The sequence below is a fragment of the Oncorhynchus mykiss genome, chromosome 10, assembly GCF_057628025.1.
Source record: "Oncorhynchus mykiss isolate SJ-2025 chromosome 10, ASM5762802v1, whole genome shotgun sequence".
Classification (NCBI taxonomy): domain Eukaryota; kingdom Metazoa; phylum Chordata; class Actinopteri; order Salmoniformes; family Salmonidae; genus Oncorhynchus; species Oncorhynchus mykiss.
The window spans coordinates 60,905,225-60,924,069 of record NC_143031.1 but is presented as its reverse complement, the minus strand read 5'-3'; the positions used below and the strand labels follow the sequence as shown (position 1 = coordinate 60,924,069).

The window sequence follows — 18,845 nt, the reverse complement described above, 5'->3', positions numbered from 1 at the left end:
TTTAGTTTTGTCCGAGCGTTCGGCTAATTGAGGCTTAAATCTTGATTCTCACTTGGTTCACACTCGCAAATGACTCTAATTGTCCAAAAAATATTTATGAAAACAAGACTAACTTTCATGTTTGCAAATTGATTTGGGATTACTCGCTCCACTGACTCAAACACATTGCAAACATTTTCAAAAGCAGCAATGTTTATAATCACATTTTGTTATCACTGCAATATATCTGAATTATTTTTAAGTCTCACATCCAGAGAACATTCACTACAATCTTCCCATTTGAGAAATGTTACTGGGCTGTGATCCAATCAAATGTCTTAATTTCCTTCCAAACTATAGGTAAGTGGAAGGGTGTGAGGGAATTCCACCATATTGCTTGCACCCTGGCATGTCCTTGCAGATTACTAGTAACTGGTTAGGAGTACGATGGCTATACTAGCTAATATGATAGAGTAGAGCAGTTTGAAACAAAATATGTGATTTGTCTTAAATCTCTACCCAGTACAGCCAGAAGAAGATTGGCCAACCCTTGGAGCCTGGTTTCTCTCTAGGTTTCTTATAGCTTCCTGCCTTCTAGGGAGTTTTCCTAGACACTGTGCTTCTGACTCTGCATTGCTTGCTCTTTGGGATTTTAGGCTGGGTATCTTTAAAGTACTTTGACAACTGCTGATGTAAAAAGGGCTTTATATAAAATACATTTGATTGATTGATCGTAAGTTATACAACTCTCTAAAATGACCATTTATCATCACTGAAAGCATTTAATTGACTTCAGTGATCCCACATCATCTGAATCTCTCCACTTTGTCTGTGTGACTTTTCAGCTCTGAGAAACACCACTGCCTGGTAGCGCTTTGCTTCACCACAAAGGGCAGGCTTCTGTCTCATTAATTTTACTTCCTGACACTGTCATCCAATGATTTATTACCTCCTGTCACAGGCTTCCTGATTGGCCTATTCTTCCTTAATGGGGTGCCATTAGTATAAACCTTAATTTGAGTGCACCCCTCTCACCTAGGTCGATACTTGCTATGGCTCACATGTTGGTTGTTTCAATGAAGACTCTGGGAGGAATTGGTGCAGGAATTTGACACAACGCCATGTACCTGTTAGCAGTCGGTGGAGTCAATGTTTCACGTTTCTGGCGCATTGTGTGATGTTGAGCAGCACACATATGCGTGTTCGTTGAAGTAGAATGAATTTGTGTGTGAGTGAGAGATACTTTGTGTGTGTGTGTGAAAGAGAGAGTGTGAGTGCCAGTGTGTGAGAGTGTGCATAAGAGAGAATGTGTGTGTGTGTGTGTGTGTGTGTGTGTGTGCGTGCGTGTGCGTTGGTCTGTGTTCATGCTCTCTTTCAGCCCCTCCAGGAGTCTTGGTGAATGAAAAAACAGAACCAATGTCTGGGTAGTAATTTACAGTAATTTGCTGGTCAGAGACAGCAGACACACAGTCTATTGAGAGAAAAGCCAAACTCCAGTACTCCTCTGAGCCAGGAGACAGACAGTCAATTTCCCTCACACTCACTGCCAGCCTTGGCCTGGACTCGGGTAGTTTACAGAGATACACTCTATGTGAGACTGTGCAGAGACTCTAAACATGGCCACTTAAGCTGCTCCTTGACTACGGCATGAATGGATGTGTGTGGAGTTGGGGTGACATTGTGAGTGTGTGCAAGTTTAAGTGCATGTGTGTGTGTGATTCTCTGGCACACTTAGTCTAGTGAAAAGCATGAGCTGTTGCACACCCCAAAATGTTCGTATAGGTGCTGACCACTGTAACAGCGAGAAAACTGTAGGCTATAGAAAATAGTCACAAACCCTCTATATAATCTCAGAGTAATGTATTGGGTAAACTACAAACGTTTTGGCATCACTGTGCCTTCTTCAGGGTAATGTCATTATTGCTTGAACCAGGTTATGTAGACAAACAGTGCAATTAGTGCAACCAATGACCATAGTAACCTAGAAGAAATGTTGGTTTCCTTTACCCATTAAATTACTGTGAGTTTATATAGAGCGTGTACGACTCTCTGTCACACTTAGTAACACATAATTACTAACACATCACCTTTTACATTTAACAAAATGCTAAACAAACAAGGCATTAGTCAATGTATTTTATGAACACATACAATGTTAATATATTCTCCAAAGAACAGATGTCGCTCGTTTGGAAACTGATATTTGTTTTTACCTCGACAGCCACCGTACTCGCATGTTTTCGTTTGTTTATGTTGTTAGCTTGGTGGCTAGCTAGTTTCCCATAATCTGAAGATATGGCTGACTATTCAAAAGTGAAAATAACAAAACTTGTTTTGAAAGGACTAAACAAGGGGTGAGTTTATTCCTCAACATCGAATTCAATATTTGTTTGTGTGGAAGATGGCGAATCAAGCTGGCTAATAATGCTATCAAACTAGCTATCGTTCATCGACTCTGACCAGGCATTAACAGTTAGTTACTGGCTAATGTTAGCTAGATAACTGTTTGCTATTTTCCTTTTTCCCAATTTGACCTTGCTAATGTTGATCCATAATTGTCTTGTAGAAAGAAGAAGAAGCACAAGGATAAGAAGAGAAAAAGGGACGATGCACAAGATAAACCGGATATTGTTGGTATGTTGTTTGCTGGTCATTCTTGGTAGCTAGCTAGTTGAAAAGGGTTCTTATGATACTCCACAAAGTAGCAAACAATCATGTTTTTTTTCTGCTTTCTAGGTGGATGGTGGTGTATCAGTGGCTTTGGGGAGATTTCAGGAACGGTTGCAATAGAGATGCAGACTAATTCCTACATCCATGCCCTGGATACTGGTCTGTTCACAGTTGGTGCACCACATCAAGGTAAGAAAAGTGCGAGACTATCTTTCGCTAAATTCACCCAATATGTCCTTTGTAGTACACTACTTCTAATCCAAGTCACATAGAGCTCTGGTCAAACGTAGTGCACAATAATATAGGGAGTAGGGTGTTATGTGTTTTGTCATTAATGCATGATGATGATGATGATGAAACACAATTTGCTGTATGCCATACTAGGTTGTTTTGCTACTTGATTGGACAGGGGGAAGTGTTTCGAGAGACTTTTTGCCATTTGTTACATCATTGAGTCGATAGGGGCATGATCAAAATGTTATGCTTGAGTAAGTGGCATATGGGAGCGTTGTACTGACTCAACCCAGAGGCTTTTGTGGTACAGTCCGTTAGGCTTTCACCTCTGCACCGCATGAGCTGGAGGTCGAGTCCCTGTTACAGCTCTCACTCTCCTGCTCCACCTGTTACCAGGGGGCAGGGAGGGAGGTTGAACGTAGTGGAAATTTTGATTTTGTTTAGATACAGATGACTGTTTTAGACTGTTGTGAGACAAACACTGGAAGAGATTGCAAACCACAGGTATCAAATAGGGGGCTTATGCACAATTCAAGACCTAAGGGTAAATCCTTTTGAATTCAATCACTTTTTTGACAGCACCCCTTTTGATTTAAAGTAAACCTTCCATACGTATTTGCCCTTTGTAGAAGTGCTCAGAAAGTTTTTAAATGAACCATTTTTCTTTTCCAGTGATGAAGACATGGATGTCTCATGGTATGGTGGGATGTGCAAAAATGTGTCAACTCTGAGCACCTTTATCTCCTGAATGTTTTGGCATTCAGGTTCAAAAAGTCCCTTTGTGACAAATGTTTCCATGGGCAAACATGTATGGAAAGTTTTGTTTAAATGGATTGACCCCTAACACAAATCTTTGGGGCAGGGTTACTCATCACAAGACAGTACTGAGTAGGGTTGCACATTTTGGGGAATATTCAGAGGTGGGAATTAACAGGAATATTTGGGAATTAACAAAAATATATATGCAAATGAATACCATTTAAATGTAGATGTTTTTTTTGCATTGGATATATTTACCATATATGGAGACAGAAACATAAACCTTTTACCTTATCGTAAGTAGACATCATTTCAAATTATTAAATCATTCCAATAGAAATAATTAAAAAAACAATTTAGTCACGAATTGAACTTTAATTAAATGATTTGACTCTTCACGTGGGATGATTTCACTGAACAACAAAATAAAGGGAATATTGAATGATCCCCAATGATACATCGCATCCCTAAAATGTTTTCAACATACATCTGTATAATGATCATCTAGAAACTAAAGCTTTGGTTGTCTTCCTCTCAGGCTTCCATGTCTTCTCCCTGGACCTCCTCAATGTCCACCTCTGAACATCAGACTCTGAGGCCTCATCTTTCACTGTCATTTTCCAACCTGGTTGAGGATGGCTCGTTGTCAGGCTCAAAAAGCCTCAAATTTGCTTGAATGGCCACCGATTTTTCAACCCTTGTATTGGTCAGCCTGTTGTGTTCTTTGGTGTGTGTGTTCCCAAACAAGGACCAGTTGCGCTCTGATTTGGATGATGATGAAGGCAACAGGGGAAAGACCCTCAGATCCACAACGTCCCTCCCACTAGGTGGCTGATGAGATATGTTGGCACAACTGCCATATTGCATCTCCATCCCAAAGTCCTTGCTTGGAAGTATACTTCGCCCGACTGCCAAGAACCTTGCCCTCATTCAGGCCAAGATGGCGAGACACGGTAGTGATGACACCATATGGCTTGTTGATCTCTGCACCAGACAGGGTGCTCTTGCCAGCATACTTGGGATCCAACATGTACGCTGCGGCATGTATGGGCTTCACGTAGAAGTGTTCACACTTTTTGATGTATTTCAGAACTGCAGTTTCCTCTGCTTGGAGCAACAGTGAAGTGGGCATGGCAGAATTAATTTCTTCTCTTATATCTGCAAGCAGGGTCTGAACATCAGACAGGATGGCATTGTCTCCCTAAATCTGTGCAATGGCTACTGCTATAGGTTTCAGGCTGCTTACCACTCTCTCCCAAAATACATCATCAAGGGGGGATCCTCTTGATGGGGCTGTCCATATCGGCAGACTGTGATATGGCAATTTCTTGGAGAGACTCCTTCCCCTCATGGAGACTGCCAAACATGATGACAACCCCACCCCAACGGGTGTTGATGGGCAGATTCAATGTGGTGCTCTTATTCTTCTCACTTGGTGAGGTAGATTGCTGCTATAACTTGATGACCCTTCACATACCTAACCATTTTCTTGGCTATCTTGTAGGGTGTATCCATTGTTTTCAGTGCCATAATGTCCTTGAGAAGCAGATTCAATGCATGAGCAGCACAGCCATTGGGTGTGAAGTGAGGGTAGGACTCCACTTTAGACCAAGCAGCCTTCTGTTGTCCAAAGTCATTGATGACTGCCTTCTGCAATGTAGAGACCGGTGTGTCTGTTGTCCCTTGTTTTGCTCTTGTAGAATACTGGTTGAGGGGTGGAGATTATATAGTTAGTTATTCCTTGCCCACGGACATTCGACCACCCATCAGAGATGATTGCAATACGGTCTGATTTCTCTGATTTTCTTGACCTTCACTTGAACTCTGTTGAACTCTGTATCTAGCAAATGAGTAGATAAAGCATGTCTGGTTGGAGGGGTGTATGCTGGGCGAAGAACATGACAAAAATCTCTTCAATACACATTGCCTGTGAGAATCAGAGGTGAACCAGTTGCATACACAGCTCGAGCAAGACATTCCTCATTATTTCTCTGATTACGTTTGCTATTGAGCCAAAAAAACTTCTGATTCCAGGAGGACCATGAGCTGTTAATATCGATAAGGTGTCTGATTCATCATTTTCACTTTGATTAGAAGTAGAGGGACTTTTGTCAGAGGTTGCTTGTTGAGAGCGCTGAGGAAACTTTATGCACTTGGCCAGATGATTCTGCATCTTTGTTGCATTCTTCACATATGATTTGGCACAGTATTTGCAAATGTACACAGCTTTTCCTTCTACATTAGCTGCAGTGAAATGTCTCCACACATCAGATAGTGCCAGTGGCATTTTTCTGTAAAGATTAGAAAAAAATGAGTTAGAAAAACAACATACAATTCCATGTACAGATAAATAGTTAAGAAGTTAGATTAAACAACTCCTTTTGTAAGATAAATGTTTTAAAATGGAACAGGTATGGAAACAGGTGTATTAACACTCCTCTGTTAGCAGGCTCAAGCAAGCTAAAACCCACATGGTAGCAACAACTAAGTAGCAGAAATTGTTAACAAGTTATAAATTATTTAAACACACTTTGCTGTAGGCTACTATTTACTAATTACAAAAAAATAATGTATGTCATATAAAATATTCACCCCACCCAGTAAGCAAAACTTACCGGAAAGCATGTAGTCCTTGGCTCAGACAGTGTAGTAGTGTGAGCTCAATAGCATCTCATTAGTGTGCAAGATCTTGAGAATCAGCTCTACATGTGATGGAAGAATGCACTGTGCATGCAGAGGGTTGCAATTCCATTGAATTGTGGATAGTTTAACCAAAATATGCCACAAGACCTAGAATTGCCTTATGTGTATCCCATAAAAAAGGTTCACTGTTATAAGCTAACTTTTTTGATATCAAGCAAAATTCCCAGGCTTAACTTCCCATGGATAATTTTCAAAACATTTCCGGAAAGTTTCCTACCCTTTGCAACTGTAGTACTGAGTAGCCTTTAGTTTGATCCACTAATTTGAAGGGATGTCCACATAATTATGTTTTATATATACACACACACACACACAGTGGGGAGAACAAGTATTTGATACACTGACGATTTTGCAGGTTTTCCTACTTACAAAGCATGTAGAGGTCTGTAATTTTTATCATAGGTACACTTCAACCGTGAGAGACGGAATCTAAAACAAAAATCCAGAAAATCATATTGTATTATTTTTAAGTAATTCATTTGCATTTTATTGCATGACATAAGTATTTGATACATCAGAAAAGCAGAACTTAATATTTGGTACAGAAACTTTTGTTTGCAATTACAGAGATCATACGTTTCCTGTAGTTCTTGACCAGGTTTGCACACACTGCAGCAGGGATTTTGGCCCACTCCTCCATACAGACCTTCTCCAGATCCTCAGGTTTCGGGGCTGTCACTAGGCGATACGGACTTTCAGCTCCCTCCAAAGATTTTCTATTGGGTTCAGGTCTGGAGACTGGCTAGGCCACTCCAGGACCTTGAGATGCTCCTTACGGAGCCACTCCTTAGTTGCCCTGGCTGTGTGTTTCGGGTCGTTGTCATGCTGGAAGACCCAGCCACGACCCATCTTCAATGCTCTTACTAAGGGAAGGAGGATGTTGGCCAAGATCTCGCAATACATCCATCCTCCCCTCAATATGGTGCAGTCGTCCTGTCCCCTTTGCAGAAAAGCATCCCCAAAGAATGTTTCCACCTCCATGCTTCACAATTGGGATGGTGTTCTTGGGGTTGTACTCATCCTTCTTCCTCCAAACACTGCGAGTGGAGTTTAGACCAAAAAGCTCTTTTTGTCTCATCAGACCACATGACCTTCTCCCATTCCTGACCAGGTCCTGCCATGTAGTTCTGGGCTGATCCCTCACCTTCCTCATGATCATTGATGCCCCACGAGGTGAGATCTTGCATGGAGCCCCAGACTGAGGGTGATTGACCGTCATCTTGAACTTCTTCCATTTTCTAATAATTGCACCAACAGTTGTTGCCTTCTCACCAAGCTGCTTGCCTATTGTCCTGTAGCCCATCCCAGCCTTGTGCAGGTCTACAATTTTATCCCTGATGTCCTTACACAGCTCTCTGGTCTTGGCCATTGTGGAGAGGTTGGAGTCTGTTTGATTGAGTGTGTGGACAGGTGTCTTTTATACAGGTAACGAGTTCAAACAGGTGCAGTTAATACAGGTAATGAGTGGAGAACAGGAGGGCTTCTTAAAGAAAAACTAACAGGTCTGTGAGAGCCGGAATTCTTACTGGTTAGTAGGTGATCAAATACTTATGTCATGCAATAAAATGCAAATGAATTACTTAAAAATCATACGATGCGATTTTCTGGATTTTTGTTTTAGATTCCGTCTCTCACAGTTGAAGTGTACCTATGATCAAAATTACAGACCTCTACATGCTTTGTAAGTAGGAAACACTGCCGATTTGGCAGGTTATCAAATACTTGTTCTCCCCAGTGTGTGTGTGTGTGTGTGTGTGTGTGTGTGTGTGTGTGTGTGTGTGTGTATATTTGACATTTCTTTTCATGATAGTCAAACTGAATGGTTAAGATTAGGTCTGTAAGAGCTAAAGTTATTGTACAGTCTGACAGCAGTGGGTAGAGTGGTGTTTTTGTTGTTTTATAATACGGGCAGTAACACAGGACTGTCTTTCTCAGCAGCCTGGTGGTGCATTCACCTCCCTTAGAGGGAGCGGGTCATGCAGGGGTTGTTCAAGAGTGCATGTTCCTTGCCAGATGCACTGCAAGGGAAGCTGTGGTTGGACTGCTCCAACTCTGGAGATGATCCTCAAGGCCCTCCTCTGCACCCTGTCTAGTTGGGCCTGCTGCTTTTTACTGCATCCAACTAACAGCACTCCACCGTTTTCCAGACAAGGTCTGACCAGTATAGTATAGACTGTGACCAGATCTTCAGTGGGTAGGCCATTTCTGGCAAGACCATTCAAAAAGTGCAGACATTTTGAGGCCTTCCTCACTGACTGCTCCACATGTGTGTCACCACTGAGGTTAGAGTCTAGATGAAAACCAATATATTTAGTTGTTGTTACCACGGGTACTTCCTGTCCTTCTAGGATTAGTGGTGTGGGTTGTGGATGGTCTCAATAATAACATATCCGAATTTCCACAGACTTTTTTTCCATTCAGGAGCAGGTTGTTGGATGTGGCCCACTCTTCCAGCTGCTTTTGCCTCCAAGCCCATGGAAGTGTCCTCCTGGATGCTGGTTAGTTGTATATGGCTCGGGACAGCCCTACATCATCAGCATACCCAGTGTCACTGAACTTTTCGGTTGGACATGTGAAGGATAAACGGATATGGTGAGACGACGCCCTCTTGTGGCACACCAGAAGTGGCCGAATGTGCCATTCATCATCACCCTCTGCCTTCTTCCACTGGTGTAGCTGTGGAGCCAGGCTAGTAACCACGGACACAGTTAAATGTCAGCCAGATGTTGCAGGAGCTTTGAGAGGGTAGTTTGGCAAGCTATCGCCAAAACACTTCTTGAATCCCCTCATCTCTGCCGCATCCCTAGCAGCTCAGCTGCTGAAATCGACTGTGATTCAAGTGACTTGCACCAATGTTACCAACTTGGGTGGTCTGCACAACTCAACAGGTTGGCCCACTAAACTAAAGGCATCTTCATGTCTCAAAAAAAAACAACTAATGGGACCGTAGTTTCAATTGGAACTTGATTTACTTATTATCATCATACATTAGGATTATCATAAATGATGGTTATTGTAAGGTATGGTCGCGCAACTGGTAGCTTGAGCACACGTTGTTTTGTGAACTTAATCTGCTTAAGTCAAGGCTGTGTGGTGTCTTGTGCAACCGTTTAGATGACAACCTCTCTCGAGTTGTCAGAATGAGTCACTCTAAAATGGCTGTAAATTCTTAAATGATTTCACTTTGCAATTCGAACTGACAAGATTGAAATGAAGGAGAGAGAGAAAAATCTAAAGTGGTCCTGTTGATTGTTCCCTCTTATAAAGTCGTTTTTGAAATGCAAGCCTGCCCAGCATGTCACTTGCATTTACTTGAATTGTCTGCATCGGGGCTTCCCGAGTGGCGCAGCGGTCTACAGATCCGGGTTTGATCCCGGGCTGTGTCGCAGCCGACCGCGACCGGGAGACTCATGAGGCAGCGCACAATTGGCCCAGCGTCATCCGGGTTAGGGAAGGGTTTGGCCGCCTGGGATGTCCTTGTCCCATCGCGCTCTAGCGACTTGTGGCAGCCGGGCGCATGCATGCTGACTTTGGTCGCCAGCTGTACAGTGTTTCCTCCTACATATTGGTGCGGCTGGCTTCCATGTTAAGCGAGCAGTGCGGCTTGGCGGGGTCGTGTTTCAGAGGATGCATGGCCTTCTCACCGGAGTCTGTATGGGAGTTGCAGTGATTTCCAAGACTGTAAGTATCAATTTGATTATCACCAAAAAATGTAAATACACTTTTTTGGGTCTGTGTTGGATTCTGTAATTCGGCATTATAGACAGAGCAAATGGAGCTGGTAATCGTCTGGAATTAATGAATCCCAGAAGTGAATGGAAGAAAATCTCCCCCATGAAGCCCAGTTTTCTCATGTTCCATTCTATTCCAATACGAAGTGAGGAAACCAAAGAGCCGTAATGGACGTCACGTTCCATTAGCCTGGCAAAGTGGCAGGGAATTTTGAGTCATTGTGGAGAATGGGGGAGGGGGGGGTCACTAATTGTTTCTTCCAACTTTATTTTCTTGCTTTTTCGATGACCGCCGCATTCGATGGCTGCCTGTGTGCGGTACCAAGCGTTTTGAAATGTAAACCAATTTTGTCCTAAACGGTATAGGATTTAGCGTTTCGTTCTAAATCAATTTGAAATCACACTCTGAGAGAGTGGACACGGAAAATGAAAGGGAGAACTGAACTACTATGTTGTTCCAGAAGCTATTAGGACATTCATTTCTGCACAGCTTGCCTGGTAATGGTTTTAGCGAGGAAGCTGGAATTGCTCCTCCACACACACACACACACCAGGCATTAATCTATTTCTTTGTCCTCTCAAGCACGTTATTGGATATCATCAATATGAATCTGGTGCTAGCTACGATTTATGGTGCCCATCCATTTGCAGAGGCAGGAAGACAATGAAATATTCGGAGGAAATGTATTGCACAGCTCTGTGATGGGTTAGAATGCAACAAGGTAACAGGCAAAGAGCTCTCTCGTCTCATGGTTTATGGATATCAAGATCCAAATGAGTATCATTGACCTAATGTCATTGTGATTCTTTGCCTCTTAAATGCATAGTTTTTCAGCACAACATATAAATTGGTCACGTTTTCATACCACCAAGTGGTATTGTGTCTAGGGTCCACAATAGATCCAGACCCACTGGGTAGTTTAAGGTGAAAAGTGTAGTCCACAATCTAAAATGAACGGGAAAGATCGGCACCAACCATTTCGATTGTATGTTTACCATTCAAAGTTGGCGTGTGTGACAAGTTAGAGGGATATTGCCAACGTGTGCTTGAATCACATCTTTGAATCCAGGCTCACAGACGATATGCTTCGTCTCCCCACTGTTAGCCCCACTGACTAGCAAGCCAGAGCCCCATTACACCAGCCCCTGAGCCTCAGGGAAAAGGCCTCAACTTGGGGGTGGAACACCTAACCTAACTAGCCAAGCTAGTCTAAATGGGAGTTTCCAGGCAAAAATTCTCTGCCCTAAGGCGAGAGATGTTTTGAAATGTTCCATAAAACCCATCCACCCTCCAAAGACGCAGACCTGGGATTCAGCTCACGGTTTTTCATTGAAGCGGGAAAACGGCCAGGAGAATAAAACGTGAACTATTCCTATTCCCTTGGTGAGGCTCTAACTTGGGAGGCAGGCTCATTTAAATGAGATGAAAGAGAAATTGAGTTACAGGGACAGAGAGATGATGTTTCTGCACTTTTATGGGATTTTCACTAAGAAGGAACCCCGTCTAGAATAGTTTAGCCCTCTCAAGCTGAGAAAAGCCATCAAGATGCTTAGTCACTGGATGCAGGAGACTTTGTGAATGCCCTCTGTAAGGTCACGGGGAGATATAGACCTGCTTTAGGGGATGGAATATAATTAGAATTTAACCTGTCTGTCTGACTATTGTGGTCTGAGAAACATGGTGGGGCAAAAAAGTATTTAGTCAGCCACCAATTGTGCACGTTCTCCCACTTAAAAAGATGAGAGGCCTGTAATTTTCATCATAGGTACACTTCAACTATGCAGACAAAATGAGGAAAAAAAATCCAGAAAATCACATTGTAGGATTTTTTATGAATTTATTTGCAAATTATGGTGGAAAATAAGTATTTATTAGTATAAGCAAGATTTCTGGCTCTCACAGACCTGTAACTTCTTGTTTAAGAGGCTCCTCTGTCCTCCACTCGTTACCTGTATTAATGGCACCTGTTTGAACTTGTTATCAGTATAAAAGACACCTGTCCACAACCTCAAACAGTCACACTCCAAACTCCACTATGGCCAAGACCAAAGAGCTGTCAAAGGACACCAGAAACAAAATTGTAGACCTGCACCAGGCTGGGAAGACTGAATCTGCAATAGGTAAGCAGCTTGGTTTGAAGAAATCAACTGTGGGAGCAACTATTAGGAAATGGAAGACATACAAGACCACTGATAATCTCCCTCGATCTGGGGCACCACGCAAGATCTCACCCCGTGGGGTCAAAATGATCACAAGAACGGTGAGCAAAAATCCCAGAACCACACGGGGGGACCTAGTGAATGACCTGCAGAGAGCTGGGACCAAAGTAACAAAGCCTACCATCAGTAACACACTACGCCGCCAGTGACTCAAATCCTGCAGTGCCAGACGTGTCCCCCTGCTTAAGCCAGTACATGTCCAGGCCCGTCTGAAGTTTGCTAGAGAGCATTTGAATGATCCAGAAGAAGATTGGGAGAATGTCATATGGTCAGATGAAACCAAAATATAACTTTTTGGTAAAAACTCAACTTGTCGTGTTTGGAGGATAAAGAATGCTGAGTTGCATCCAAAGAACACCATACCTACTGTGAAGCATGGGGGTGGAAACATCATGCTTTGGGGCTGTTTTTCTGCAAAGGGACCAGGACGACTGATTCATGTAAAGGAAAGAATGAATGGGGCCATGTATCGTGAGACTTTGAGAGAAAACGTCCTTCCATCAGCAAGGGCATTGAAGATGAAACGTGGCTGGGTCTTTCAGCATGACAATGATCCCAAACACACCGCCCGGGCAACGAAGGAGTGGCTTCGTAAGAAGCATTTCAAGGTCCTGCAGTGGCCTAGCCAGTCTCCAGATCTCAACCCCATAGAAAATCTTTGGAGGGAGTCGAAAGTCCGTGTTGCCCAGCAACAGCCCCAAAACATCACTGCTCTAGAGGAGATCTGCATGGAGGAATGGGCCAAAATACCAGCAACGGTGTGTGGACCTTGTGAAGACTTACAGAAAACATTTGACCTCTGTCATTGCCAACAAAGGGTATATAACAAAGTTTTGAGAAACTTTTGTTATTGACCAAATACTTATTTTCCACCATAATTTACAAGTAAATTCATTAAAAATCCTACAATGTGATTTTTTTGGATTTTTTTTTCTCATTTTGTCTGTCATAGTTGAAGTGTACCTATGATGAAAAGTACAGGCCTCTCTCATCTTTAAGTGGGAGAACTTGCACAATTGGTGGCTGACTAAATACTTTTTTGCCCCACTGTATGTGAGCCTAGGGAATTTATTTGCTATCCCAATGCCCAATGATTGCACACAGAGGTGTGGTTTCCCAATTTACATTTGCATCAGCCTGTCCTTGAAATTGACAGACTCTCCTTATCTTTCCCTAAAGTTGTGATAACCTGTGATGGTCACATCCTTACGGAGTGTGTTTCTCGGTATGATTAACTAGCTTCCTTTCATCAATGGCCCCTGATCTGGCAGGACAAAGCAATAGGGTAGAAATCCATCCACAACTTTTATCCATCACTGAGGAGAAAGAAAAGGACACTAGGGCATGAAGCTATAATGGGCAATAATATATATTGATAATATGTATTATGTGAATATACAGTACACATCACACGCGAGTAAGCAATTAGCCTTTTAAAATGTTTATCCGACATCATAAAGATAATGAATATAAAGATATACAAGCAAGCATTGGGCAAAATTTTCCAAGCATATAGATCCTAAGGTGAACTTACAGGACAAGTCTAGGAAAGGAGAATTGATCATGCAACCTTCCTCCATGGACTGGATACAGGACAAGAGAGAGAACAAAGGCATTTCATTCTATTTATAACATCTGAAGGTGTAACCTTTCAACCCAAAATCAACCACCATTGACCAATCAAACGATAAGTTGAGAGTAAACGAAACACTCCCGTGGCCGATCTCCACAGGGTGTCACCGCATTTAGGGTGGTGCTTAAATTGGGGCAATGATTTCAAGTGGGAACATTTTCTGAAGGGGTGGGAGCCTTTAGCTGAGAGTTTCTTTTTTTTAAGGGGGTGGAGATTTCTCTAGTCTTATAGTATCTGTTCTCATACATCTCCCCAAGAACCTAATCGAGCATCTGATGCAATTACGCAAGATTTGAGGTCTGGGTTTCAAGAGAGTAGGGTTGGGTGTAGGCGATCGCTAGCACACAGCAGCAACATTGTGTAGCCCGAGGTTGTGTGTTATTAAGGACCATGGAGCATTAGTAAAACATCAGTCAGTACGTCTCAAGGGTAGAGGAAATGATGCAAATGGCCCGTTTCTCAGAATGACACATCATTATTGTACGTTTAATATATTCTAGATCAAATGCATTGTATTGGCACCACTGAAACAGATTTATTTTTCTTCCTCAAGATCACAACCCCTTGGCGAGAGAATGTGAGAAATGCTAATCGCGCCCGACGTTTCGACACTCTGAATGTTAAGTCGGCAGAGCCGAGCTCCCAAATGTTTGAAGTGATAATAGAGTCATCTAGTTTTAATCCTCATTAAACCAAAACTAAAAGCTCCTCTCGGATAAAAAATAAGGGAAAATAAAAAAGTGAAAATGCTCTGATTTTAGAATATCAATCAGGGTTTCGTGACTCTTAAAAGGGAAATGTTTTCTTTGATATTTTCCAGACGATGAAGGGCCAGACCCCCCGGAGCAGTTCACTGCCATCAAGCTGTCAGACTCTAGGTACGTATGAAAGGAGTAAATATCACCTACGCACATTTTATGTTGACTTCTTCTCTCCAAATCTGAATAGAAAGTGTCCCCTGGTGAGTTATAATAGACTTTGGAAGAACAATTACAGTCTCTGCAGGTTTACAATTTTATAAATACAAAATTGGATTTAAATGAGAACGTTATAAAGGAGCATCACTTCTGTCGTTCAAATGGTCTATCTTTGAATAGTCTTTGGAAAAGTTTTTAGACACTCAAAATCAACCTGCCAGTATCCAGGCATGAATTTTGTTCTCCTGTGTTTTTCTCCCTAGGGTAGCCCTGAAGTCTGGCTATGGGAAGTATCTAGGGATCACCTCGGAGGGGGTCGTGGTGGGGCGTTCCGACGCCATCGGCTCCCGCGAACAGTGGGAGCCTGTTTTCCAGGACGTGAGTGAAGCAACTGTCAATCCCCCCAAAAAATGGTCAAAGTCGATGCATACAAAGACTGTGATATGCCATTTCATATAGAACTTGTTGCATTGTAACCCAAAATATAGATAAGCCTCGTTTTCCCTCACAAGCTTGTTGCTTTGTTGATGTGGTTCGGAGTGAAAGCTTGACGCTCTCTGCATATGAGCTTTTACCTCGCGAGGTGAAACTCATCTGTCAAATATTTCTCTTTTCATTTCTGTTTGTCTTCCTTTCTTTTTTTCTTTTTTTTTACAAATTTCTTTCTCTTTCCCCCGTTCCAGGGAAAAATGGCTCTCATGGCAGCAAATAGCTGTTTCATCTCTTACAGTGAATGTGGGGACATTGAGGCCAAGGGCAAGTTGGCGGGGGATGACGAGATGGTTAAGGTGATGTATATATTTCACAAGGTCGCTCCATAACCCCACCACTCCCCATCTATACTACAGAAATTACATCCCAATTACATCCCACTGGGGCAGTGTGAAGTTGGTGACGGGATGAAAAAACAAAATGTCTCTGAACATTAGGGGGGGGGGGCAGGATATTGCTATTCAACATGCAACTGTTTTGTGTTTTGCCCCTCTCTCCTTCTGCCTCTCTCTCTCTCTGATGATGATGATGAACAGATCCGGTCATGCGCGGAGAGGGAGGTCAAGCGAAACGACGACATTGCCGACGAGGACAGGGGCAACGTGAAGAACTGCGAGCTCAACTACGTGTATGTACCGTCTGTCGGCCTAAATCACACTCACAGTGGCAGCAACATTTGCAGCGGCAATCGTACAAGGCTGTGATTCCATGCTCTCTAGTCTAGAGGTTGTAAACCCCTGTTGTACGGCTGATCTTGTCCAAATGAACATTAGTAATGGTAAAGGTATCGGAAATGCCATGGCCTGCCCTATATCACGACAATGTTTTATGCATTTATGAAAAACGTTAAGACAGACCTTTTTGTCAGATATGCCCAACAAGGGTCAACAGTGGACTGTTATCCTAAATTACTGTGCAGTACTGCAGTTATACCGAAATTGTTCATACTGGCTGCATATCTGTATTTTGAAAGTTCTGTATCTTAAACTTTATTGTTGACATGCAAAACATATTGGGACTATGTCAACAATGGACAAATTGTTTGGGGGTGGATTTTTCCTTTAAACTTCACCTACCAATTCTCACGGGGGGCATTTTATGTAGAAAATACAGCCAGGAAGGTGGATGGGATGAACTCTGTGACCTTCCGTAGACAGACAGTGATTTCCCTCCATTTTCATCTGACAACTTTCCACTCTGCTTCTGCGAGATTTTGACAACTAATTCACAAGCCCGGATGCACAAGGAGGAGGAGGGTGCTGGTGGGGGGAGCGTAGGGGCGCCACCTCATCAATCCCGCTCCCTTAAAAGGCCGATTGATGGGCCAACGCTACGGGGATGGAAATGGGAACGAGAACGGAACCACCGCTGCCGCTTTTACGGCCCACGGCGGCCCATTAAGTTCTGAGAGCTAAGCGTGAACAAGGCTGTCATTGTGTTTTCCGTTTCTCCTCTTCCCACCTCAACTTCATGTTCCATTTTTAATCTTCCCCCTCTCCATCGTTTTTTATTTTAGAGGAGAAAAAAACACGGGGGAAATGGACTCATCATGTTGACGTGCCGATAATGGCTGCCCTTGAGCCCGTCATCGTGATGTAGTGCTTAGCATCCCAGAGCGTGTTGCATGAACAGAGCGCTGCCCGTGAATCATAAACCACTGACAGACTGTAACCACTGCTAGAGGGCCTATTGCACTCTGTATGTATCTACTATCAGGACTGTTTACGTCAATGAAATGGCACGGTACTTGCGAGTGTAAGTTGCTCTATACACATTTGTATACACATTTGTCATTGATAATAGTCGTCAGGTTTATGCCCCAGAGTGCATTGTTATTTATATTCCAAACTCTGACATTGCTCTTTCTAATATTTCTTAACCTTTTTATTTTGGGGATTTGCATGTTTTTTGGGGGGGTTTGTATCGTTAGGTATTACTGCACTGTCGGAGCTAGGAACATAAGCATTTCACTACACCTGTGATTAGATTTCTGTTCTGTGATGTTATTCTTTGTGTTTGATAGTGGCGTGTCACTGGTCCTTCCGTGTCTTATCACGTGTTAATGTCTCACTGAACACGGATTTCTGACGTTACAGAAAGAAGTTCCAGAGTTTCCAAGACAGGCGGCTGAGGGTGAACGAGGAGGACAGCAACACGCTGAAGATGGCCCGGAAAGACGGGAAGTTCCACGAGGAGCTGTTAGACAGGTGGGGGGAAAAATATCTTCACAAAAGAGGCAAATCCTAAACTTCCACTTAAGTCTAATTTTCATTCAGTCTCCCATTGACATCAATGCATGACTAAGTGAAATTTTGATTTCAGTGGCGGTAAGTGCCCCAAAAGGAAAAAACCCGCGCACACAAATTGGTTTTAATGATCAACACAAACTTCCTTTTCCAAGAAATTGTTCTGGAACTGGTCCAAATTACTGTTGACATGACTCCTACTGATGGCCATTTAATAGCAGGATTCGGTCACTTAACTGGTCAAACTGCCAACATACTCTAAACCTATTTGCGCGAACCTGTTTCAATTCAACATGTGATTCAACAAGCTGATTTGTCACATGATAGCTAATCACATTGTCTGGTGGATAGTGGTGGATAGTTTTTTTTTTTTTTGTCCACAGGAGAGCCAAGATGAAAGCAGACCGATACTGCAAGTGAAGATACAAGAATTTATGGATTGTCCACTCGTCTTTGAATTTCTTATGTTAAAATCAAAAAGGCTCTTTTTTTAATTAGTTTTATTGTTTGACTGGCATTGATGTATCTGTTTTGATGGAACTTTTTAATCATGAATACATTTTATTTGGTTAAGAGAAAGTAAAACTGTGCGATTTATTGTCATTTCAATCCCCAAACCCCTTCCCTAGCAGGCTCCTCAGAAGACTGAATACCTTGTTTCACTGAGTTTCCCATCTCAGGTAATAAACAGCAGTAGTGGTTATGGTGAACTGGATTGTATTTGAGAGATTACTCAGTAACCAATTTTCCTGTAAATCATTGCTAACATGCCTACCACCACTATCTTTGTTTTGCCCTAAAAAACGGCAGATCAGTAGATCTGTTAGATGTTTGGGACAGTCCATTGATGTTTGTGTATTAGGCAATACTGTAGGGAGAGTGGGGTAAGTTGAATTTTTTTTGTTGCTTTCAGCATCACTACATCAAGGGAAATATAGTATTCTTTCTAACAAAGATATCTACATATATTTCAGGATGTTGTGTATCCCTGGAAATAATCAGAATTCATGTAAAAAAAAAAATAGTTTTGAAAACATAGCTTCTTAAACATTCTCTTGGCAAAACTTACCCTGGGTATGTGGTAAATTGCGCCAACTGAAAATGTCTAAGGAATGAAATATCACCACTAACTTTTAAAACCATATCTATCTTTATTTCCCAGACACAATTCAACACAATCCCTTTTTTTTTGTCTTAATCATTTTAAGCATATTTTAACACCGGCTTAAGACCTAACAAACACTATGTACTTTTAACATAG

General features: G+C 42.3%; 1 protein-coding gene across 1 annotated transcript; it reads left to right on the top strand.

Moving 5' to 3' along the window:
• The first annotated feature begins 1,895 nt into the window (after positions 1 to 1,895).
• LOC110534408 (protein FRG1) lies at positions 1,896 to 18,652 on the top strand. The gene is made up of 9 exons (XM_090187318.1): positions 1,896 to 2,333; positions 2,546 to 2,613; positions 2,716 to 2,838; positions 14,750 to 14,807; positions 15,110 to 15,224; positions 15,530 to 15,634; positions 15,875 to 15,966; positions 17,435 to 17,545; positions 17,968 to 18,652. The coding sequence occupies exons 1-9, from the start codon at positions 2,275 to 2,277 to the stop codon at positions 18,002 to 18,004; spliced, it is 768 nt and encodes a 255-aa protein (XP_090043444.1). The 5' UTR covers positions 1,896 to 2,274; the 3' UTR covers positions 18,005 to 18,652.
• The last annotated feature ends 193 nt before the right edge of the window (positions 18,653 to 18,845 follow it).